This window comes from Alligator mississippiensis, chromosome 15, assembly GCF_030867095.1.
Source record: "Alligator mississippiensis isolate rAllMis1 chromosome 15, rAllMis1, whole genome shotgun sequence".
Lineage (NCBI taxonomy): Eukaryota > Metazoa > Chordata > Crocodylia > Alligatoridae > Alligator > Alligator mississippiensis.
The window spans coordinates 14,669,279-14,693,446 of NC_081838.1; the positions used below are offsets into that span (position 1 = coordinate 14,669,279).

At 49.5% G+C, this 24,168-nt stretch overlaps 1 protein-coding gene across 1 annotated transcript; it reads left to right on the plus strand.

Annotated features, from left to right (window-relative positions):
- Window positions 1-347: 347 nt before the first annotated feature.
- On the plus strand, window positions 348-2,054 carry LOC132245629 (claw keratin-like). The gene is made up of 2 exons (XM_059718294.1): window positions 348-364; window positions 934-2,054. The coding sequence occupies exon 2, from the start codon at window positions 954-956 to the stop codon at window positions 1,347-1,349; it is 396 nt and encodes a 131-aa protein (XP_059574277.1). The 5' UTR covers window positions 348-364; window positions 934-953; the 3' UTR covers window positions 1,350-2,054.
- Window positions 2,055-24,168: the final 22,114 nt, after the last annotated feature.

A 24,168-nucleotide genomic window follows, 5' to 3' on the forward strand; every position in this document is an offset into this window, starting at 1 on the left:
ATCGACATGGCCCTGGATGTCTGCCCTGTTCATTCCTCAGGTCATTGTTATCAAGCCAGAAGAATGATGCAGGCTTTTTGGGAGCCCGTAAAACTTTAGGAAGAGCAAAGCGTGGTAGGTGTGATGGAGGCATGGTAATTACAAAGCCAAGGCCATACTAATAGGCACAAACACTGAGGGAAACAATGATCACAACCGAAGGATTGAACCATGCGGTTTGCATTGTTTTGTAACTATTTGGGGCACAGTGCAGAAAAACCCAGGTGCCGCCAATGCTCCAGGCAGTCTTAAAACAGTATAAAAGCAGTGCCAACACTGGGCTTTTCTAACCACTTCTCTTCACTTGCTCTCCTCAGGGAACAGGGTAAGTCTGCTCTGACGACATGTCCTTCGAAGTAGCCAGATCTTGTGTTCACATTCATTTCCAAGCCTACTTCTCTATGTGTTCTTTGACTTGTAGCAATGCAAATGTTTGGCGTTGTGTCTTTTCCTACATTTAGGTTGCAGGATCCTGTATTGATTTTGTCAGGAATTTTCCAAGGAAAAGCAGGTTGCTATATGTTTCCTCGGAGAGTGAGGTATAGAAATGTCCTGGACAGGCCTAAGAGAGAATATTAGACTATTTCCAGAGGCAGGTGTAAGGAAGAAGCACTTGTATCGGTGTTACAAGCGAGCGCTTTGAGGCTCTCGGATTGTACCGGGACTGAGGCAGGGCACAAGGCAGGGAGATCACTGCTCTGATCCACTTCAGCAAGTCCTGTGTTCAAGGCATGAAGGCATCAGGGGGATGGGGGTGCTGAGCTGGCAGCTGGGGAACATGGGAAGAGCTGTGTGACCGAAGCTGTGTGAGTGAGCTGTGTGACATTCAGAGCTGTGTGATGGAAGAGACTTATGTCCGCCTCACCCGACTCTTTGCTGTGCTCTCCATTTCAGACTCGCTCCACAAGGAAAAGATGGCTTGCTATCCAGCTCTGAGCTCTGGCATCTGCGCCAGCCCCTGCGGGGTGGCTGTCCCACAGCCCATCGCGGACAGCTGGAACGAGCCGTGCGTCCGGCAGTGCCCCGACTCCACAGTGGTGATCCAGCCGCCCCCGTCTGTTGTGACCATCCCTGGAGCCATCCTCAGCTCCTTCCCTCAGGACAGCGTTGTGGGATCCACCGGAGCTCCTCACGTTGGAGCTGGTTTTGGGGGCAGCTTTGGGTCCCGAGGCTTCGCTGGCTCCCGGGCCTACCTTGGTGCTGGGGGTCCCTATGGCTCTGGTGGAATCTGGGGTTACGGGGGCCTCTGTGGTTCTGGGGGCTGGCGATCGGGCCACAGGTACCTCAATGGCAACTGTGCGCCATGCTAAACCTTAGAGGAATGGCCACGGGACAGGGAACAACCAGGCAGCGATGTGGATTGACGGCTGAGATTATGGGCATGGCTTGCAGAGGTGGTGAGCTCTGATGTCTCCAGCTGACGCGAATGGGACATATGTGCGCTCACCCCTTCTGCACAGAGGCCCAGAGACACCTTCCTCGTGCTTTACCTTGCTTCTATGATACTGTCCTCTGATGCCTTCCCAGCTAAGCTCTCTCTGGCGTGAAGCCTGAAGTGCTGATTCTTTGTTCCATCAAAGCCCCATTACAGAGCTCTGAGAGTGGGAAGGCGGGTGTGACTCTCCTTGACACGGTGCCATAACCCGGCTTTTCCCATCCTTTCACTTCTGTTTTGTCCACAGACGCACACCAGTGCTTGCCGGTTCGTAAATGGAGGCCTAAGGGAGAGAAGCTGCCCAGGCCTCTGCTTTTACTGGGTTTCTCTCATTTAATCCCAACCGGGACCAAATCAGTTACTTGAACTGGTTCCTACCAGGACTTCTTTGTCCAACCCTAGGTTGACCTGGAATGAAAAGAAGCACAACTTGAATGCAAGGAATAACCATGTAGGGAATGGGTACTTGTAGTCTGTTTTGAAACCCTGGGAACCTATTCCTTGTACGCTGAATTATATTCTTTTTTCTCTGTATGTATGCTGCACTTCTCACCTGCATTAAAAGCACTGTTGCATCAAAGAGTTGGATTTCTTGTGTCATGCTTTTTACTTCTCCTGTTTTCTGTTTTTTTGCACTGTCATTTAAGTTTTTCTGAACTCTAAAACGAGGGTGCTGGTTAAGAGATTTACTAGAGGTCATTAGGACATTCCCATCTCTCCTTCCTCTCTGGGGTCCCACCTTTCCCCTTTGCTGCAAAGAGCAACTAACTGTCACCCCGCCTGTAAGGATGCACCCTTGAATGCTTCACATCTCCCAGAGCCCTGCTTCTTTTCACACAGCTCCCAATCTTGGTTCTCCAACTTGCTGCCAGGCTTTTGCCCCCCACTCCACAAACTGTGACCTGAGTAGGCAATGAACAGGAGAGGCCTTCACATGCATTTTTTTTAATGGGACCATGTTTTGCAAACCAGGGGTGCTGAACACCTAGAGCTAAACTTTAGCTTTACAACATTGGCTGCCATTAATGAAGCATTAAGAGGTGACTGAAGTGTTTTGATGTCTTGATCCGAGAAACCCTCACATAAAGATAGAAGATGTGTTGTTTCTTTTCTTTTCTTTTCTATGCATACCATGAAGGTGAATGCAATGTAAAGAAGTGGTATCCCAAACCCAAAAGGTCTAACTCAGAGAACAGACAAGCTAGAGTTGATCTAGTAGGCCCTGTGGAGGCAACAAAGCCTGCTGTGTTTCAAGGAGTTAGGTGAAGGGGGTTCACAGAAACTGCAACCCAAATTCATAGCTTCCTAGATTCATAGAAGTTAGGGTCGGAAGGGACCTCAATAGATCATCGAGTGCGACCACCTGCATAGGCAGGAAAGAGTGCTGGGTTTAGATGACTCCAGCTAGATGCCTATCTAGCCTTCTCTTGAAGACCCCCAGGGTCGGGGAGAGCACCACCTCCCTTGGGAGCCCGTTCCAGACCTTGGCCACTCGAACTGTGAAGAAGTTCTTCCTAATGTCCAGTCTAAAGCTGCTCTCTGCTAGCTTGTGGCCATTGTTTCTTGTAACCCCCGGGGGCGCCTTGGCGAATAAAACCTTACCAATTCCCTTCTGTGCCCCCGTGATGAACTTACAGACAGAAACAAGGTTGCCCCTCAAACGTCTCTTGCGGAGTCTGAAAAGGTCCAGGTTCTTTAGTCTCTCCTCGTAGGGCTTGGCCTGCAAGCCCTTAACCATAGGATTGGCCCTTCTCTGGACCCTCTCCACGTTATCCGCATCCCTCTTGAGGTGCGGTGCCCAGAATTGCACGCAGTACTCCAACTGCAGTCTCACCAGCGCCCGATAGAGGGGAAGTATCACCTCCTTGGAGCTATTTGTCCTGCATTCCGGAAAGCTTAACTGGTGTCATGTGTGCGTTAAGGCCCAGCGGCGTCAAAACTGCAGGAGTTGTAACCCCTGCTGAAGCCACCAAGTCGGCCAAGTTTCACAAGTGTTGATGTCGGGGTTTAGGGGGAACTTGACCCCAAATTATTGAAAGCCAAGCTCATGTCACGTGTATGTGTTAAGCCACAGTGTGGCAAAACCACAGGGTTGATAGACCCTGGGAAAGCCACAAGCCTGCCAAATTTCAAAGTAATAGGTACAGGGGTTTGGGGGGAACTGCACCTAAAGTTGCTGACCGGCAAACTCATGAGGTAGATGATCCTATGTGTGTTAAGGTGCAGCGGGCTTAAAACTGCAGGGGTGGTGGCCCCCGCTCTGGCCCCAAAGCCTGCCAAGGTTCAAGGCGATAAGTACAGGGGTTTGGTGGAAAACTGTACCTCAGGCTGTGGACAATCAAAACACGTGACATGGGTGCTTGTGCAACGGTGTCTGTCTTGGGGCAGGGGGCCGGGAGAGGGAGGGGGCAGGGCCTGGGGCACTGCTACAGGCCTGGCTCCTCAGCTACTGTGTTACCAGTTACCAATTAATCATGATTCACTCAGGGACCAGCTCAGTACACAGCACCTATCTGCTACATAACAACTAAATGAGCATGGATGAACACCTGCAAAACCACAGGCTAAGGAGAGGAAATAATCAATACACACAATCAACTGCCCCAAGACAGAGACGGTCAGTTGCACAAGCACCCATGTCCCGACTTTTGTCTGTCAGCAGCAAGGGGTGCAGGGCCCCAGAACCCCCCTGCACTGACCTCCACAGCTGGCAGGCATCGTGGTCGCAGCAGGGGCCACCATGCCTGCTGCTTGCACCCTGCTGCTCCTTAACACGCACCGTGTCACCCAAGTCACGAGTTCTGCTTGTCCGCAGCTGGAGGTGAAGATTCCCCCAACCCCCTGTACTTATCTCCCTGACACTTGGTAGGCTTCGTGAGCTCAGCAGGGGCTAGCATCCCTGCAGTTTTAACCCTGCTGTGGCTCAACACTTACACATGGCACAAGTTTGGCTCTCCAGATTTTGGGGTGCAGCTTCCCTGAACCCGCTGCACCTATCTTCTTGAAACGTGGCACACTTTATGCCCTCAGAAGGGGCTCCCATTTTTATCCAAATCTGTCCATAAATACCACAGTCGTAGGCTGTTTTGACCTTCCCCAACATAGCCTTTGGGTGAAACGTCGAAACACCGTCAAAACGAAACTTTTCGGCTTGTCTCATTGGGATTCGAGGCTGTTTCGATCATAACTGTTTTGTTTCAAATGTGTTGTTTTGACCGCCAAACAGGTCAAAACAGCATCGAAACAAAACTGGTGGCAACATTTCGCACAGCCAAGTGGGGAGCAAAATGTCAAAGTTAGTGGGTTCCCCTTCTGTCTTTTCTGTTGGCAGTCTGGATGACTGTTGTTGGTGGCGTGGGAAATCCCACCACCCCAAACCCAAAATGGACAGAAATACATTCTGTATTAAACACAGGGATATAGTGACCCACCACAGAAAGGGATTTCATGATAAGAGAAAACTGCACATACACTGCATTGGGCATGTTCGTCCCAAGGGTTCTATACAATAGACCCTTAAGAACAATCTTCAGCAAAAGAGACATGTAGGGAGCAAGCCATGCTGGGGTAGATGTGGCCAGAAGAATTTGTTAACATTGAGCATTAATAGGTGAGGCGCTTGCGTTTATTCCTGGCTCATTCACTCACACCCTGTGCAACCTTCACCGTCATGTATCTGCTTAATCAGCCCATAAAAATGCATGCAGGAGGCATGCTGGATGCTTTGAGGCTTCCTCAGAGGCCAGCACTGCAAAGGACTATGCATAATAGGCCAGGTTTTCTATGCGCCCAGGGTTTCATTAGTGTCATGCTTTTGGTGGAGAAGTCCCATAAATGAGTAATCGAGTCACCTAAACATGTACATGTCAGGATTGCATGTGTCTATCCCCAAATTAGACTTGGACCTGGAGGCTCCAGTTCTGGTCAGTGTGGTTTTCATTGAACACAAAGGTGGAAGAAAGCATGTACATCCAGTCATGGTGTGAGATGGACAACACTTTTTGTTTTGTAACTAATGAGTACTTCATGCAGAATGGGCATCTCATAACCTCCAGGTGGGGCAAGAGGCTGCAGAAAAGCTCTCACAACTCAGAGCTCTTCCAACCATTTCTCTGGACTTGTTCTGCTCGGTGAACTGGGAAGGCCAATCCGGTTCCAATTCGGCAAGGACTCACGCAAGTGATTCCTTGTTTGTTCAAAAGCTAATTTTGTGTTCCTTGGGTAGCTTAAGGAGAATTTTCAGGATAGATAGACCGACACATTGAAAGATTAATACAGAGCTAGCTTGATAGATACGGCTCTGTGTGCGCGTACATTTTTTTCAAGTATGTTGCAGACATCTGCGGCTTTAAGCTTTAGAAACGATTCCTATCATTTCCAGAGGCAGATGTGCATTTGGGAGCTCAGTTTCCATTACTTTCTGTAGGGAACGGTGCCTTTTCAAACCCCTCAGCACTTCTAAGAAGGCTTGTAGTCAACACTGAACTTGTGGGTGTTATGGTAATGCCTTCATGTCTCCATACTGGACCCCACTAGGCTTCTTGTGTTTGCAAACATCTGCTGCTCACCAGTGTTGGAGACAGGACAGGAGCAGCCCTGCACCACTGATCACATGTGTGAGCATATGTGGGGCATATATATATATACATATGTATATTCACTTTCCATCTCCACAGAATAAAGCTATTTCCTAACTCCTGTCTTTGAGTAGCCACTACTCAAAGTTCATGCAACATGCGGAACGCATGATAGCATTTGAGTCCTATGTTCGCGCAGCCACGTATCAAGGCACCTTTTCTTGTTTATCCTGGTGGAAAGACCCATATTCTATTCAAATGCAATTTTCTTCTGCACTCACTGATGCTAAAGACACTCATCTCTTTGTTGACTCAGGAGAAAAAGGAAGCTATTAAAATGCCTGTTGTGGGTTACATGTTCTCTTTGGAGTTCTCCAACTGTTGACCAACCTGAATAAATTGTCAAGTTTTATTTTCGGTTGGCCTCCAGCCAGCCAGCCAGCCAGCCAGCCAGCCAGCCAGTCTCCCATCCATCATACAAGTTAGCCCCTGTGCAGCGGGTTGGGTAAAATCCTGGAATGATTCCTCTCTAACAGGAATATCAAAACAATGACCAAAAGGAATAGAAAGGACATTTCAGGAGGGTTTCACATATTTTTAGGCTCTCATTGTATGAAGAAGAAAGGACACGGGCAAGAGAAGTGGAGTAACATGCTCTGAGATGCAACAGCTTTTACACAGTTGGAGATGGCGTGAAGGGACAGAAAAGCCCTAAAGCATTATGAAACTCACTGGTCGTGGGCATGAAACATCCAAGGGCATTATTATGTCTATGGTGTTATCAGCCTAAAGTCAGGCCTGTGCAGTTTGATGTCCATGTGCCTCTTATCTGAAGTCCTTGTGAATCATCCCCATTGCTGCATCCACCTGCTGCTCTGATTTCCCTGGTGCCCAGGAATCCAGCTCCGACCCAACGCTCTGTGGACGTGATGCTTCCCATCACACACCATGAAGAACATCAAATGTCCAACACAACACAACACAACACAGCACCTTTACTTCTTCCTGCCAATTCCTCTATAAAACAACGGTGGAGCACACTGCCGTATTGTGCAGAGGCCCCAGTGCCAGGAAGGGCACACCTGAACACAAACAGTGTCACACCCCCACATCACAAGTTTTACCTGTCAGAAGCTTGGGGTGCAAAGCCTGGACGACACGCTCCCCCAGCTAGACACACACAGCTGGCAGGCAGGCGTTGCCGCCTGGCAGGGCCCAGCACTCACTCAGGCCCGCTCTAGGACACACACTCACAGCTGGCAGGCTTTGTGGCCTCAGCAAGAGCTACCAGCCCTGCACTTTTGCCCCCCCCCCTTGTGTTGTAACACACAGATGTTACAGGTGTTTTGCTTTCAAGGATTTGAGGTGCAGTTCCCCCCAAACCCCTGCACTGATCTTCTTGAAACTTGGCAGGCCTTGTAGCCTCACTGGGGCCACCATCCCTGCTGTTTTCAGCCCCCCACGGTGTAACACACAGAGAGGACAGGAGCTTTGCTTTCAAGCATTTGGGGTGTAGTTCCCCCCAAACCCCTGAACTGATCTTCTTGAAGCTTGGCATGCTTTGTGACCAAAATACGTGCTACCACCCCTGCAGATTTCAGCTCCCTGAGGAGTAACACACAGCTGTGACATGAGTTTGGCTTTCAAAAATGTGCGGCTCAGGTCTCTCCAAGCCCCTGCACCGATCTTCTTGAAACTTCATGCTTCGTGCTCTTAGCAGAGGCTACCATCCCTGCAATTTTCATCCAAATCATTCAGAAACCAACAAAGTTATAGATCTTCCATTGATTCTCTCTTATTCCCTATGGCTGGAGCTCTGAGGTGGCACCGATCCTTCAGAGCCACTTTAGTCAGATTGAGGTGGAAACCCGGTCCGGAGCTCAAGATCAAACAGCGGCCATCCCGAGCGGCCGGATCCAAAGACGGATCAGATCGCTGCTGACTCGCACAGGCCTACTGAGCCTGGGAAACGGGACTTTGTGAGCATATCTCACAGCATGAACTACGGTTGCTGACACTGGGGAGGGATGTGAGGCCAGGTTGTTATTCACGCTCTGCGTGACATGGGTTTTTTTCCACACAATGCCATGTGTCAGCATGGGTACACCAGTAATAAGCTATTACTGCCACAAAAACAAAACGTATAAAAAATAATGAGTGTTTATGACATGCTTTCAAAGGTCTAGATGTTAAGAAGCCACAAAACAGGCAGCAGCAGGTGTTAGTATGCCTAGGATCTGTATAGGGAAACCGAGGCACGGCATGGTTCAGGACGCTCAGGACGACTGCAGCAGTCAAATTACAGCCCCAAACCCGGGGCAACTAGACGCGTGAAAGCAACTACTCATGGCCGGTGCTGTACAGCCAGGTGGTCTCACAACTGTGGACTACTTGTGCTTGCTCCTGGGCTCAAGCTCAACTACCTGACAGAATAAAAAAAAGGGGCGATTCCTACAACTGAACCATTCTTGGGGACAAATGTTTTCCTCAGGTGTAAAAGCAACAGCGTTAAAAATGGATGCCGTAGGATGGCATTGGTGTTTACTTAAGCAGTAGTGCACCAAAGGCACAGTGAAGACTCGGATGATTCAGAACTACCTGCACACACAGCACCTCACTTGTAGCGGGACTTCTGAGATAACGTTGTTATTTCTGTTGTTTTCCATAGAAGCGAACGCTTTTCAGAATATTTCACAAGCAGTTGGGCTTTTGGCCTTCTTCCTCTCTAAAAAGGAACGACCCACATTTCATCCTTATTTCACATCTCTCCCTGTGACCTTCCCCTCCCCTGGCAGTTCTGCTAATTGGCCATCAAGGGGTTGTCGTGATGAACTTGCTGATGCTCTCCCCGAACTAAAGATTTCAAGGCACTTCACAAAAAGGCATCACCGTGGGATACACGCAGAGTGTATCGCTAGGATGATATTAGCTCATATCTAAAACCTTAGAGGCATCAGGGTAGGTGAACTGTGTCGCTTCAGAGAATCACTTCAAGATCACACATGTCAGCCTCCAATCGGCTTGTGATGTCATTTCTCACAATTTGGCCCTTGCCTTTCCTTCCAATGTACTTTACTTACCTAGGAAGCCTAGTTTGTTTCACCTCCAATAAATTAAAACTCCCAATGTCCAATCTGCCATTTACACCCTAGGTAAGACCTTCTTTCAAAGCGCCATTGGCTCTTGATGGAGTTGCACCGTCCCTCTTGCAGGGTAGTCACTTCATCATATCGGGCTGTCGCAAAGCAGGGGACGGCAGCAAGATGACTGTCTTGGCTGAGGAGGGACCAAAGCCCTTGGGCAGTGGCAGTAGGAGGAAGTGAGCAGGAGTGTGAAGAAGTGAAACTCCCGCGTCCTTGCAGTTCGTGGAGGAACCACACGGAGCCCCTCAGGAGCAGCACCGTAGGTAAAGTGGGCCGACTGTCCAGTTCCCTGCCCACAACAGTCCTGTGCTATCGACATGGCCCTGGATGTCTGCCCTGTTCATTCCTCAGGTCATTGTTATCAAGCCAGTAGAATGATGCAGGCTTTTTGGGAGCCCGTAAAACTTTAGGAGGTTCAAAGCGTGGTAGGTGTGATGGAGGCATGGTAATTACAAGGCCGAGGCCATATTAATAGGCACAAACACTGAGGCAAACAATGATCACAACTGAAGGATTGAACCATGCGGTTTGCATTGTTTTGTATCTATTTGGGGCACAGTGCAGAAAAACCCAGGTGCCGCTAATGCTCCAGGCAGTCTTAAAACAGTATAAAAGCAGTGCCAACACTGGGCTTTTCTAACCACTTCTCTTCACTTGCTCTCCTCAGGGAACAGGGTAAGTCTGCTTCGAAGACATGTCCTTCGAAGAAGCCAGATCTTGTGTTCACATTCATTTCCAAGCCTACTTCTCTATGTGTTCTTTGACTTGTAGCAATACAAATGTTTGGCGTTGTGTCTTTTCCTACATTTAGGTTGCAGGATCCTGTATTGATTTTGTCAGGAATTTTCCAAGGAAAAGCAGGTTGCTATATGTTTCCTCAGAGACTGAGGTATAGAAATGTCCTGGACAGGCCTAAGAGAGAATATTAGACTATTTCCAGAGGCAGGTGTAAGGAAGAAGCAATTGTATCGGTGTCATAAGCGAGCGCTTTGAGGCTCTCGGATTGTACCGGGACTGAGGCAGGGCACAAGGCAGGGAGATCACTGCTCTGATCCACTTCAGCAAATCCTGTGTTCAAGGCATGAAGGCATCAGGGGGATGGGGGTGCTGAGCTGGCAGCTGGGGAACATGGGAAGAGCTGTGTGACTGAAGCTGTGTGACTGAGCTGTGTGACATTCAGAGCTGTGTGACTGAAGTGACTTATGTCCGCCTCACCCCGACTCTTTTCAGACTCGCTCCACAAGGAAAAGATGGCTTGCTATCCAGCTCTGAGCTCTGGCATCTGCGCCAGCCCCTGCGGGGTGGCTGTCCCACAGCCTATCGCGGACAGCTGGAACGAGCCGTGCGTCCGGCAGTGCCCCGACTCCACAGTGGTGATCCAGCCGCCCCCGTCTGTTGTGACCATCCCTGGAGCCATCCTCAGCTCCTTCCCTCAGGACAGCGTTGTGGGATCCACCGGAGCTCCTCACATTGGAGCTGGTTTTGGGGGCAGCTTTGGGTCCCGAGGCTTCGCTGGCTCCCGGGCCTACCTTGGTGCTGGGGGTCCCTATGGCTCTGGTGGAATCTGGGGTTACGGGGGCCTCTGTGGTTCTGGGGGCTGGCGATCGGGCCACAGGTACCTCAATGGCAACTGTGCGCCATGCTAAACCTTAGAGGAATGGCCACGGGACAGGGAACAACCAGGCAGCGATGTGGATTGACGGCTGAGATTATGGGCATGGCTTGCAGAGGTGGTGAGCTCTGATGTCTCCAGCTGACGCGAATGGGACATATGTGCGCTCACCCCTTCTGCACAGAGGCCCAGAGACACCTTCCTCGTGCTTTACCTTGCTTCTATGATACTGTCCTCTGATGCCTTCCCAGCTAAGCTCTCTCTGGCGTGAAGCCTGAAGTGCTGATTCTTTGTTCCATCAAAGCCCCATTACAGAGCTCTGAGGGTGGGAAGGCGGGTGTGACTCTCCTTGACATGGTGCCATAACCCGGCTTTTCCCATCCTTTCACTTCTGTTTTGTCCACAGACGCACACCACTGCTTGCTGGTTCGTAAATGGAGGCCTAAGGGAGAGAAGCTGCCCAGGCCTCTGCTTTTACTGGGTTTCTCTCATTTAATCCCAACCGGGACCAAATCAGTTACTTGAACTGGTTCCTACCAGGACTTCTTTGTCCAACCCTAGGTTGACCTGGAATGAAAAGAAGCACAACTTGAATGCAAGGAATAACCATGTAGGGAATGGGTACTTGTAGTCTGTTTTGAAACCCTGGGAACCTATTCCTTGTACGCTGAATTATATTCTTTTTTCTCTGTATGTATGCTGCACTTCTCACCTGCATTAAAAGCACTGTTGCATCAAAGAGTTGGATTTCTTGTGTCATGCTTTTTACTTCTCCTGTTTTCTGTTTTTTTGCACTGTCATTTAAGTTTTTCTGAACTCTAAAACGAGGGTGCTGGTTAAGAGATTTACTAGAGGTCATTAGGACATTCCCATCTCTCCTTCCTCTCTGGGGTCCCACCTTTCCCCTTTGCTGCAAAGAGCAACTAACTGTCACCCCGCCTGTAAGGATGCACCCTTGAATGCTTCACATCTCCCAGAGCCCTGCTTCTTTTCACACAGCTCCCAATCTTGGTTCTCCAACTTGCTGCCAGGCTTTTGCCCCCCACTTCACAAACTGTGACCTGAGTAGGCAATGAACAGGAGAGGCCTTCACATGCATTTTTTTTAATGGGACCATGTTTTGCAAACCAGGGGTGCTGAACACCTAGAGCTAAACTTTAGCTTTACAACATTGGCTGCCATTAATGAAGCATTAAGAGGTGACTGAAGTGTTTTGATGTCTTGATCCGAGAAACCCTCACATAAAGATAGAAGATGTGTTGTTTCTTTTCTTTTCTTTTCTTTTCTATGCATACCATGAAGGTGAATGCAATGTAAAGAAGTGGTATCCCAAACCCAAAAGGTCTAACTCAGAGAACAGACAAGCTAGAGTTGATCTAGTAGGCCCTGTGGAGGCAACAAAGCCTGCTGTGTTTCAAGGAGTTAGGTGAAGGGGGTTCACAGAAACTGCAACCCAAATTCATAGCTTCCTAGATTCATAGAAGTTAGGGTCGGAAGGGACCTCAATAGATCATCGAGTGCGACCACCTGCATAGGCAGGAAAGAGTGCTGGGTTTAGATGACTCCAGCTAGATGCCTATCTAGCCTTCTCTTGAAGACCCCCAGGGTCGGGGAGAGCACCACCTCCCTTGGGAGCCCGTTCCAGACCTTGGCCACTCGAACTGTGAAGAAGTTCTTCCTAATGTCCAGTCTAAAGCTGCTCTCTGCTAGCTTGTGGCCATTGTTTCTTGTAACCCCCGGGGGCGCCTTGGCGAATAAAACCTTACCAATTCCCTTCTGTGCCCCCGTGATGAACTTACAGACAGAAACAAGGTTGCCCCTCAAACGTCTCTTGCGGAGTCTGAAAAGGTCCAGGTTCTTTAGTCTCTCCTCGTAGGGCTTGGCCTGCAAGCCCTTAACCATAGGATTGGCCCTTCTCTGGACCCTCTCCACGTTATCCGCATCCCTCTTGAGGTGCGGTGCCCAGAATTGCACGCAGTACTCCAACTGCGGTCTCACCAGCGCCCGATAGAGGGGAAGTATCACCTCCTTGGAGCTATTTGTCCTGCATTCCGGAAAGCTTAACTGGTGTCATGTGTGCGTTAAGGCCCAGCGGCGTCAAAACTGCAGGAGTTGTAACCCCTGCTGAAGCCACCAAGTCGGCCAAGTTTCACAAGTGTTGATGTCGGGGTTTAGGGGGAACTTGACCCCAAATTATTGAAAGCCAAGCTCATGTCACGTGTATGTGTTAAGCCACAGTGTGGCAAAACCACAGGGTTGATAGACCCTGGGAAAGCCACAAGCCTGCCAAATTTCAAAGTAATAGGTACAGGGGTTTGGGGGGAACTGCACCTAAAGTTGCTGACCGGCAAACTCATGAGGTAGATGATCCTATGTGTGTTAAGGTGCAGCGGGCTTAAAACTGCAGGGGTGGTGGCCCCCGCTCTGGCCCCAAAGCCTGCCAAGGTTCAAGGCGATAAGTACAGGGGTTTGGTGGAAAACTGTACCTCAGGCTGTGGACAATCAAAACACGTGACATGGGTGCTTGTGCAACGGTGTCTGTCTTGGGGCAGGGGGCCGGGAGAGGGAGGGGGCAGGGCCTGGGGCACTGCTACAGGCCTGGCTCCTCAGCTACTGTGTTACCAGTTACCAATTAATCATGATTCACTCAGGGACCAGCTCAATACACAGCACCTATCTGCTACATAACAACTAAATGAGCATGGATGAACACCTGCAAAACCACAGGCTAAGGAGAGGAAATAATCAATACACACAATCAACTGCCCCAAGACAGAGACGGTCAGTTCCACAAGCACCCATGTCCCGACTTTTGTCTGTCAGCAGCAAGGGGTGCAGGGCCCCAGAACCCCCCTGCACTGACCTCCACAGCTGGCAGGCATCGTGGTCGCAGCAGGGGCCACCATGCCTGCTGCTTGCACCCTGCTGCTCCTTAACACGCACCGTGTCACCCAAGTCACGAGTTCTGCTTGTCCGCAGCTGGAGGTGAAGATTCCCCCAACCCCCTGTACTTATCTCCCTGACACTTGGTAGGCTTCGTGAGCTCAGCAGGGGCTAGCATCCCTGCAGTTTTAACCCTGCTGTGGCTCAACACTTACACATGGCACAAGTTTGGCTCTCCAGATTTTGGGGTGCAGCTTCCCTGAACCCGCTGCACCTATCTTCTTGAAACGTGGCACACTTTATGCCCTCAGAAGGGGCTCCCATTTTTATCCAAATCTGTCCATAAATACCACAGTCGTAGGCTGTTTTGACCTTCCCCAACATAGCCTTTGGGTGAAACGTCGAAACACCGTCAAAACGAAACTTTTCGGCTTGTCTCATTGGGATTCGAGGCTGTTTCGATCATAACTGTTTTGTTTCAAATGTGTTGTTTTGACCGCCAAACAGGTCAAAACAGCATCGAAACAAAACTGGTGGCAACATTTCGCACAGCCAAGTGGGGAGCAAAATGTCAAAGTTAGTGGGTTCCCCTTCTGTCTTTTCTGTTGGCAGTCTGGATGACTGTTGTTGGTGGCGTGGGAAATCCCACCACCCCAAACCCAAAATGGACAGAAATACATTCTGTATTAAACACAGGGATATAGTGACCCACCACAGAAAGGGATTTCATGATAAGAGAAAACTGCACATACACTGCATTGGGCATGTTCGTCCCAAGGGTTCTATACAATAGACCCTTAAGAACAATCTTCAGCAAAAGAGACATGTAGGGAGCAAGCCATGCTGGGGTAGATGTGGCCAGAAGAATTTGTTAACATTGAGCATTAATAGGTGAGGCGCTTGCGTTTATTCCTGGCTCATTCACTCACACCCTGTGCAACCTTCACCGTCATGTATCTGCTTAATCAGCCCATAAAAATGCATGCAGGAGGCATGCTGGATGCTTTGAGGCTTCCTCAGAGGCCAGCACTGCAAAGGACTATGCATAATAGGCCAGGTTTTCTATGCGCCCAGGGTTTCATTAGTGTCATGCTTTTGGTGGAGAAGTCCCATAAATGAGTAATCGAGTCACCTAAACATGTACATGTCAGGATTGCATGTGTCTATCCCCAAATTAGACTTGGACCTGGAGGCTCCAGTTCTGGTCAGTGTGGTTTTCATTGAACACAAAGGTGGAAGAAAGCATGTACATCCAGTCATGGTGTGAGATGGACAACACTTTTTGTTTTGTAACTAATGAGTACTTCATGCAGAATGGGCATCTCATAACCTCCAGGTGGGGCAAGAGGCTGCAGAAAAGCTCTCACAACTCAGAGCTCTTCCAACCATTTCTCTGGACTTGTTCTGCTCGGTGAACTGGGAAGGCCAATCCGGTTCCAATTCGGCAAGGACTCACGCAAGTGATTCCTTGTTTGTTCAAAAGCTAATTTTGTGTTCCTTGGGTAGCTTAAGGAGAATTTTCAGGATAGATAGACCGACACATTGAAAGATTAATACAGAGCTAGCTTGATAGATACGGCTCTGTGTGCGCGTACATTTTTTTCAAGTATGTTGCAGACATCTGCGGCTTTAAGCTTTAGAAACGATTCCTATCATTTCCAGAGGCAGATGTGCATTTGGGAGCTCAGTTTCCATTACTTTCTGTAGGGAACGGTGCCTTTTCAAACCCCTCAGCACTTCTAAGAAGGCTTGTAGTCAACACTGAACTTGTGGGTGTTATGGTAATGCCTTCATGTCTCCATACTGGACCCCACTAGGCTTCTTGTGTTTGCAAACATCTGCTGCTCACCAGTGTTGGAGACAGGACAGGAGCAGCCCTGCACCACTGATCACATGTGTGAGCATATGTGGGGCATATATATATATACATATGTATATTCACTTTCCATCTCCACAGAATAAAGCTATTTCCTAACTCCTGTCTTTGAGTAGCCACTACTCAAAGTTCATGCAACATGCGGAACGCATGATAGCATTTGAGTCCTATGTTCGCGCAGCCACGTATCAAGGCACCTTTTCTTGTTTATCCTGGTGGAAAGACCCATATTCTATTCAAATGCAATTTTCTTCTGCACTCACTGATGCTAAAGACACTCATCTCTTTGTTGACTCAGGAGAAAAAGGAAGCTATTAAAATGCCTGTTGTGGGTTACATGTTCTCTTTGGAGTTCTCCAACTGTTGACCAACCTGAATAAATTGTCAAGTTTTATTTTCGGTTGGCCTCCAGCCAGCCAGCCAGCCAGCCAGCCAGCCAGCCAGTCTCCCATCCATCATACAAGTTAGCCCCTGTGCAGCGGGTTGGGTAAAATCCTGGAATGATTCCTCTCTAACAGGAATATCAAAACAATGACCAAAAGGAATAGAAAGGACATTTCAGGAGGGTTTCACATATTTTTAGGCTCTCATTGTATGAAGAAGAAAGGACACGGGCAAGAGAAGTGGAGTAACATGCTCTGAGATGCAACAGCTTTTACACAGTTGGAGATGGCGTGAAGGGACAGAAAAGCCCTAAAGCATTATGAAACTCACTGGTCGTGGGCATGAAACATCCAAGGGCATTATTATGTCTATGGTGTTATCAGCCTAAAGTCAGGCCTGTGCAGTTTGATGTCCATGTGCCTCTTATCTGAAGTCCTTGTGAATCATCCCCATTGCTGCATCCACCTGCTGCTCTGATTTCCCTGGTGCCCAGGAATCCAGCTCCGACCCAACGCTCTGTGGACGTGATGCTTCCCATCACACACCATGAAGAACATCAAATGTCCAACACAACACAACACAACACAGCACCTTTACTTCTTCCTGCCAATTCCTCTATAAAACAACGGTGGAGCACACTGCCGTATTGTGCAGAGGCCCCAGTGCCAGGAAGGGCACACCTGAACACAAACAGTGTCACACCCCCACATCACAAGTTTTACCTGTCAGAAGCTTGGGGTGCAAAGCCTGGACGACACGCTCCCCCAGCGAGACACACACAGCTGGCAGGCAGGCGTTGCCGCCTGGCAGGGCCCAGCACTCACTCAGGCCCGCTCTAGGACACACACTCACAGCTGGCAGGCTTTGTGGCCTCAGCAAGAGCTACCAGCCCTGCACTTTTGCCCCCCCCCCTTGTGTTGTAACACACAGATGTTACAGGTGTTTTGCTTTCAAGGATTTGAGGTGCAGTTCCCCCCAAACCCCTGCACTGATCTTCTTGAAACTTGGCAGGCCTTGTAGCCTCACTGGGGCCACCATCCCTGCTGTTTTCAGCCCCCCACGGTGTAACACACAGAGAGGACAGGAGCTTTGCTTTCAAGCATTTGGGGTGTAGTTCCCCCCAAACCCCTGAACTGATCTTCTTGAAGCTTGGCATGCTTTGTGACCAAAATACGTGCTACCACCCCTGCAGATTTCAGCTCCCTGAGGAGTAACACACAGCTGTGACATGAGTTTGGCTTTCAAAAATGTGCGGCTCAGGTCTCTCCAAGCCCCTGCACCGATCTTCTTGAAACTTCATGCTTCGTGCTCTTAGCAGAGGCTACCATCCCTGCAATTTTCATCCAAATCATTCAGAAACCAACAAAGTTATAGATCTTCCATTGATTCTCTCTTATTCCCTATGGCTGGAGCTCTGAGGTGGCACCGATCCTTCAGAGCCACTTTAGTCAGATTGAGGTGGAAACCCGGTCCGGAGCTCAAGATCAAACAGCGGCCATCCCGAGCGGCCGGATCCAAAGACGGATCAGATCGCTGCTGACTCGCACAGGCCTACTGAGCCTGGGAAACGGGACTTTGTGAGCATATCTCACAGCATGAACTACGGTTGCTGACACTGGGGAGGGATGTGAGGCCAGGTTGTTATTCACGCTCTGCGTGACATGGGTTTTTTTCCACACAATGCCATGTGTCAGCATGGGTACACCAGTAATAAGCTATTACTGCCACAAAAACAAAACGTATAAAAAATAATGAGTGTTTATGACATGCTTTCAAAGGTCTAGATGTTAAGAAGCCACAAAACAGGCAGCAGCAGGTGTTAGTATGCCCAGGATCTGTATAGGGAAACCGAGGCACGGCATGGTTCAGGACGCTCAGGACGACTGCAGCAGTCAAATTACAGCCCCAAACCCGGGGCAACTAGACGCGTGAAAGCAACTACTCATGGCCGGTGCTGTACAGCCAGGTGGTCTCACAACTGTGGACTACTTGTGCTTGCTCCTGGGCTCAAGCTCAACTACCTGACAGAATAAAAAAAAGGGGCGATTCCTACAACTGAACCATTCTTGGGGACAAATGTTTTCCTCAGGTGTAAAAGCAACAGCGTTAAAAATGGATGCCGTAGGATGGCATTGGTGTTTACTTAAGCAGTAGTGCACCAAAGGCACAGTGAAGACTCGGATGATTCAGAACTACCTGCACACACAGCACCTCACTTGTAGCGGGACTTCTGAGATAACGTTGTTATTTCTGTTGTTTTCCATAGAAGCGAACGCTTTTCAGAATATTTCACAAGCAGTTGGGCTTTTGGCCTTCTTCCTCTCTAAAAAGGAACGACCCACATTTCATCCTTATTTCACATCTCTCCCTGTGACCTTCCCCTCCCCTGGCAGTTCTGCTAATTGGCCATCAAGGGGTTGTCGTGATGAACTTGCTGATGCTCTCCCCGAACTAAAGATTTCAAGGCACTTCACAAAAAGGCATCACCGTGGGATACACGCAGAGTGTATCGCTAGGATGATATTAGCTCATATCTAAAACCTTAGAGGCATCAGGGTAGGTGAACTGTGTCGCTTCAGAGAATCACTTCAAGATCACACATGTCAGCCTCCAATCGGCTTGTGATGTCATTTCTCACAATTTGGCCCTTGCCTTTCCTTCCAATGTACTTTACTTACCTAGGAAGCCTAGTTTGTTTCACCTCCAATAAATTAAAACTCCCAATGTCCAATCTGCCATTTACACCCTAGGTAAGACCTTCTTTCAAAGCGCCATTGGCTCTTGATGGAGTTGCACCGTCCCTCTTGCAGGGTAGTCACTTCATCATATCGGGCTGTCGCAAAGCAGGGGACGGCAGCAAGATGACTGTCTTGGCTGAGGAGGGACCAAAGCCCTTGGGCAGTGGCAGTAGGAGGAAGTGAGCAGGAGTGTGAAGAAGTGAAACTCCCGCGTCCTTGCAGTTCGTGGAGGAACCACACGGAGCCCCTCAGGAGCAGCACCGTAGGTAAAGTGGGCCGACTGTCCAGTTCCCTGCCCACAACAGTCCTGTGCTATCGACATGGCCCTGGATGTCTGCCCTGTTCATTCCTCAGGTCATTGTTATCAAGCCAGTAGAATGATGCAGGCTTTTTGGGAGCCCGTAAAACTTTAGGAGGTTCAAAGCGTGGTAGGTGTGATGGAGGCATGGTAATTACAAGGCCGAGGCCATATTAATAGGCACAAACACTGAGGCAAACAATGATCACAACTGAAGGATTGAACCATGCGGTTTGCATTGTTTTGTATCTATTTGGGGCACAGTGCAGAAAAACCCAGGTGCCGCTAATGCTCCAGGCAGTCTTAAAACAGTATAAAAGCAGTGCCAACACTGGGCTTTTCTAACCACTTCTCTTCACTTGCTCTCCTCAGGGAACAGGGTAAGTCTGCTTCGAAGACATGTCCTTCGAAGAAGCCAGATCTTGTGTTCACATTCATTTCCAAGCCTACTTCTCTATGTGTTCTTTGACTTGTAGCAATACAAATGTTTGGCGTTGTGTCTTTTCCTACATTTAGGTTGCAGGATCCTGTATTGATTTTGTCAGGAATTTTCCAAGGAAAAGCAGGTTGCTATATGTTTCCTCAGAGACTGAGGTATAGAAATGTCCTGGACAGGCCTAAGAGAGAATATTAGACTATTTCCAGAGGCAGGTGTAAGGAAGAAGCAATTGTATCGGTGTCATAAGCGAGCGCTTTGAGGCTCTCGGATTGTACCGGGACTGAGGCAGGGCACAAGGCAGGGAGATCACTGCTCTGATCCACTTCAGCAAATCCTGTGTTCAAGGCATGAAGGCATCAGGGGGATGGGGGTGCTGAGCTGGCAGCTGGGGAACATGGGAAGAGCTGTGTGACTGAAGCTGTGTGACTGAGCTGTGTGACATTCAGAGCTGTGTGACTGAAGTGACTTATGTCCGCCTCACCCCGACTCTTTTCAGACTCGCTCCACAAGGAAAAGATGGCTTGCTATCCAGCTCTGAGCTCTGGCATCTGCGCCAGCCCCTGCGGGGTGGCTGTCCCACAGCCTATCGCGGACAGCTGGAACGAGCCGTGCGTCCGGCAGTGCCCCGACTCCACAGTGGTGATCCAGCCGCCCCCGTCTGTTGTGACCATCCCTGGAGCCATCCTCAGCTCCTTCCCTCAGGACAGCGTTGTGGGATCCACCGGAGCTCCTCACATTGGAGCTGGTTTTGGGGGCAGCTTTGGGTCCCGAGGCTTCGCTGGCTCCCGGGCCTACCTTGGTGCTGGGGGTCCCTATGGCTCTGGTGGAATCTGGGGTTACGGGGGCCTCTGTGGTTCTGGGGGCTGGCGATCGGGCCACAGGTACCTCAATGGCAACTGTGCGCCATGCTAAACCTTAGAGGAATGGCCACGGGACAGGGAACAACCAGGCAGCGATGTGGATTGACGGCTGAGATTATGGGCATGGCTTGCAGAGGTGGTGAGCTCTGATGTCTCCAGCTGACGCGAATGGGACATATGTGCGCTCACCCCTTCTGCACAGAGGCCCAGAGACACCTTCCTCGTGCTTTACCTTGCTTCTATGATACTGTCCTCTGATGCCTTCCCAGCTAAGCTCTCTCTGGCGTGAAGCCTGAAGTGCTGATTCTTTGTTCCATCAAAGCCCCATTACAGAGCTCTGAGGGTGGGAAGGCGGGTGTGACTCTCCTTGACATGGTGCCATAACCCGGCTTTTCCCATCCTTTCACTTCTGTTTTGTCCACAGACGCACACCACTGCTTGCTGGTTCGTAAATGGAGGCCTAAGGGAGAGAAGCTGCCCAGGCCTCTGCTTTTACTGGGTTTCTCTCATTTAATCCCAACCGGGACCAAATCAGTTACTTGAACTGGTTCCTACCAGGACTTCTTTGTCCAACCCTAGGTTGACCTGGAATGAAAAGAAGCACAACTTGAATGCAAGGAATAACCATGTAGGGAATGGGTACTTGTAGTCTGTTTTGAAACCCTGGGAACCTATTCCTTGTACGCTGAATTATATTCTTTTTTCTCTGTATGTATGCTGCACTTCTCACCTGCATTAAAAGCACTGTTGCATCAAAGAGTTGGATTTCTTGTGTCATGCTTTTTACTTCTCCTGTTTTCTGTTTTTTTGCACTGTCATTTAAGTTTTTCTGAACTCTAAAACGAGGGTGCTGGTTAAGAGATTTACTAGAGGTCATTAGGACATTCCCATCTCTCCTTCCTCTCTGGGGTCCCACCTTTCCCCTTTGCTGCAAAGAGCAACTAACTGTCACCCCGCCTGTAAGGATGCACCCTTGAATGCTTCACATCTCCCAGAGCCCTGCTTCTTTTCACACAGCTCCCAATCTTGGTTCTCCAACTTGCTGCCAGGCTTTTGCCCCCCACTTCACAAACTGTGACCTGAGTAGGCAATGAACAGGAGAGGCCTTCACATGCATTTTTTTTAATGGGACCATGTTTTGCAAACCAGGGGTGCTGAACACCTAGAGCTAAACTTTAGCTTTACAACATTGGCTGCCATTAATGAAGCATTAAGAGGTGACTGAAGTGTTTTGATGTCTTGATCCGAGAAACCCTCACATAAAGATAGAAGATGTGTTGTTTCTTTTCTTTTCTTTTCTTTTCTATGCATACCATGAAGGTGAATGCAATGTAAAGAAGTGGTATCCCAAACCCAAAAGGTCTAACTCAGAGAACAGACAAGCTAGAGTTGATCTAGTAGGCCCTGTGGAGGCAACAAAGCCTGCTGTGTTTCAAGGAGTTAGGTGAAGGGGGTTCACAGAAACTGCAACCCAAATTCATAGCTTCCTAGATTCATAGAAGTTAGGGTCGGAAGGGACCTCAATAGATCATCGAGTGCGACCACCTGCATAGGCAGGAAAGAGTGCTGGGTTTAGATGACTCCAGCTAGATGCCTATCTAGCCTTCTCTTGAAGACCCCCAGGGTCGGGGAGAGCACCACCTCCCTTGGGAGCCCGTTCCAGACCTTGGCCACTCGAACTGTGAAGAAGTTCTTCCTAATGTCCAGTCTAAAGCTGCTCTCTGCTAGCTTGTGGCCATTGTTTCTTGTAACCCCCGGGGGCGCCTTGGCGAATAAAACCTTACCAATTCCCTTCTGTGCCCCCGTGATGAACTTACAGACAGAAACAAGGTTGCCCCTCAAACGTCTCTTGCGGAGTCTGAAAAGGTCCAGGTTCTTTAGTCTCTCCTCGTAGGGCTTGGCCTGCAAGCCCTTAACCATAGGATTGGCCCTTCTCTGGACCCTCTCCACGTTATCCGCATCCCTCTTGAGGTGCGGTGCCCAGAATTGCACGCAGTACTCCAACTGCGGTCTCACCAGCGCCCGATAGAGGGGAAGTATCACCTCCTTGGAGCTATTTGTCCTGCATTCCGGAAAGCTTAACTGGTGTCATGTGTGCGTTAAGGCCCAGCGGCGTCAAAACTGCAGGAGTTGTAACCCCTGCTGAAGCCACCAAGTCGGCCAAGTTTCACAAGTGTTGATGTCGGGGTTTAGGGGGAACTTGACCCCAAATTATTGAAAGCCAAGCTCATGTCACGTGTATGTGTTAAGCCACAGTGTGGCAAAACCACAGGGTTGATAGACCCTGGGAAAGCCACAAGCCTGCCAAATTTCAAAGTAATAGGTACAGGGGTTTGGGGGGAACTGCACCTAAAGTTGCTGACCGGCAAACTCATGAGGTAGATGATCCTATGTGTGTTAAGGTGCAGCGGGCTTAAAACTGCAGGGGTGGTGGCCCCCGCTCTGGCCCCAAAGCCTGCCAAGGTTCAAGGCGATAAGTACAGGGGTTTGGTGGAAAACTGTACCTCAGGCTGTGGACAATCAAAACACGTGACATGGGTGCTTGTGCAACGGTGTCTGTCTTGGGGCAGGGGGCCGGGAGAGGGAGGGGGCAGGGCCTGGGGCACTGCTACAGGCCTGGCTCCTCAGCTACTGTGTTACCAGTTACCAATTAATCATGATTCACTCAGGGACCAGCTCAATACACAGCACCTATCTGCTACATAACAACTAAATGAGCATGGATGAACACCTGCAAAACCACAGGCTAAGGAGAGGAAATAATCAATACACACAATCAACTGCCCCAAGACAGAGACGGTCAGTTGCACAAGCACCCATGTCCCGACTTTTGTCTGTCAGCAGCAAGGGGTGCAGGGCCCCAGAACCCCCCTGCACTGACCTCCACAGCTGGCAGGCATCGTGGTCGCAGCAGGGGCCACCATGCCTGCTGCTTGCACCCTGCTGCTCCTTAACACGCACCGTGTCACCCAAGTCACGAGTTCTGCTTGTCCGCAGCTGGAGGTGAAGATTCCCCCAACCCCCTGTACTTATCTCCCTGACACTTGGTAGGCTTCGTGAGCTCAGCAGGGGCTAGCATCCCTGCAGTTTTAACCCTGCTGTGGCTCAACACTTACACATGGCACAAGTTTGGCTCTCCAGATTTTGGGGTGCAGCTTCCCTGAACCCGCTGCACCTATCTTCTTGAAACGTGGCACACTTTATGCCCTCAGAAGGGGCTCCCATTTTTATCCAAATCTGTCCATAAATACCACAGTCGTAGGCTGTTTTGACCTTCCCCAACATAGCCTTTGGGTGAAACGTCGAAACACCGTCAAAACGAAACTTTTCGGCTTGTCTCATTGGGATTCGAGGCTGTTTCGATCATAACTGTTTTGTTTCAAATGTGTTGTTTTGACCGCCAAACAGGTCAAAACAGCATCGAAACAAAACTGGTGGCAACATTTCGCACAGCCAAGTGGGGAGCAAAATGTCAAAGTTAGTGGGTTCCCCTTCTGTCTTTTCTGTTGGCAGTCTGGATGACTGTTGTTGGTGGCGTGGGAAATCCCACCACCCCAAACCCAAAATGGACAGAAATACATTCTGTATTAAACACAGGGATATAGTGACCCACCACAGAAAGGGATTTCATGATAAGAGAAAACTGCACATACACTGCATTGGGCATGTTCGTCCCAAGGGTTCTATACAATAGACCCTTAAGAACAATCTTCAGCAAAAGAGACATGTAGGGAGCAAGCCATGCTGGGGTAGATGTGGCCAGAAGAATTTGTTAACATTGAGCATTAATAGGTGAGGCGCTTGCGTTTATTCCTGGCTCATTCACTCACACCCTGTGCAACCTTCACCGTCATGTATCTGCTTAATCAGCCCATAAAAATGCA

Coding starts and splice junctions, on each gene's coding strand:
- LOC132245629 (XM_059718294.1), top strand. CDS start 954: ATGGCTTGCTATCCAGCTCTGAGCTCTGGCATCTGCGCCAGCCCCTGC.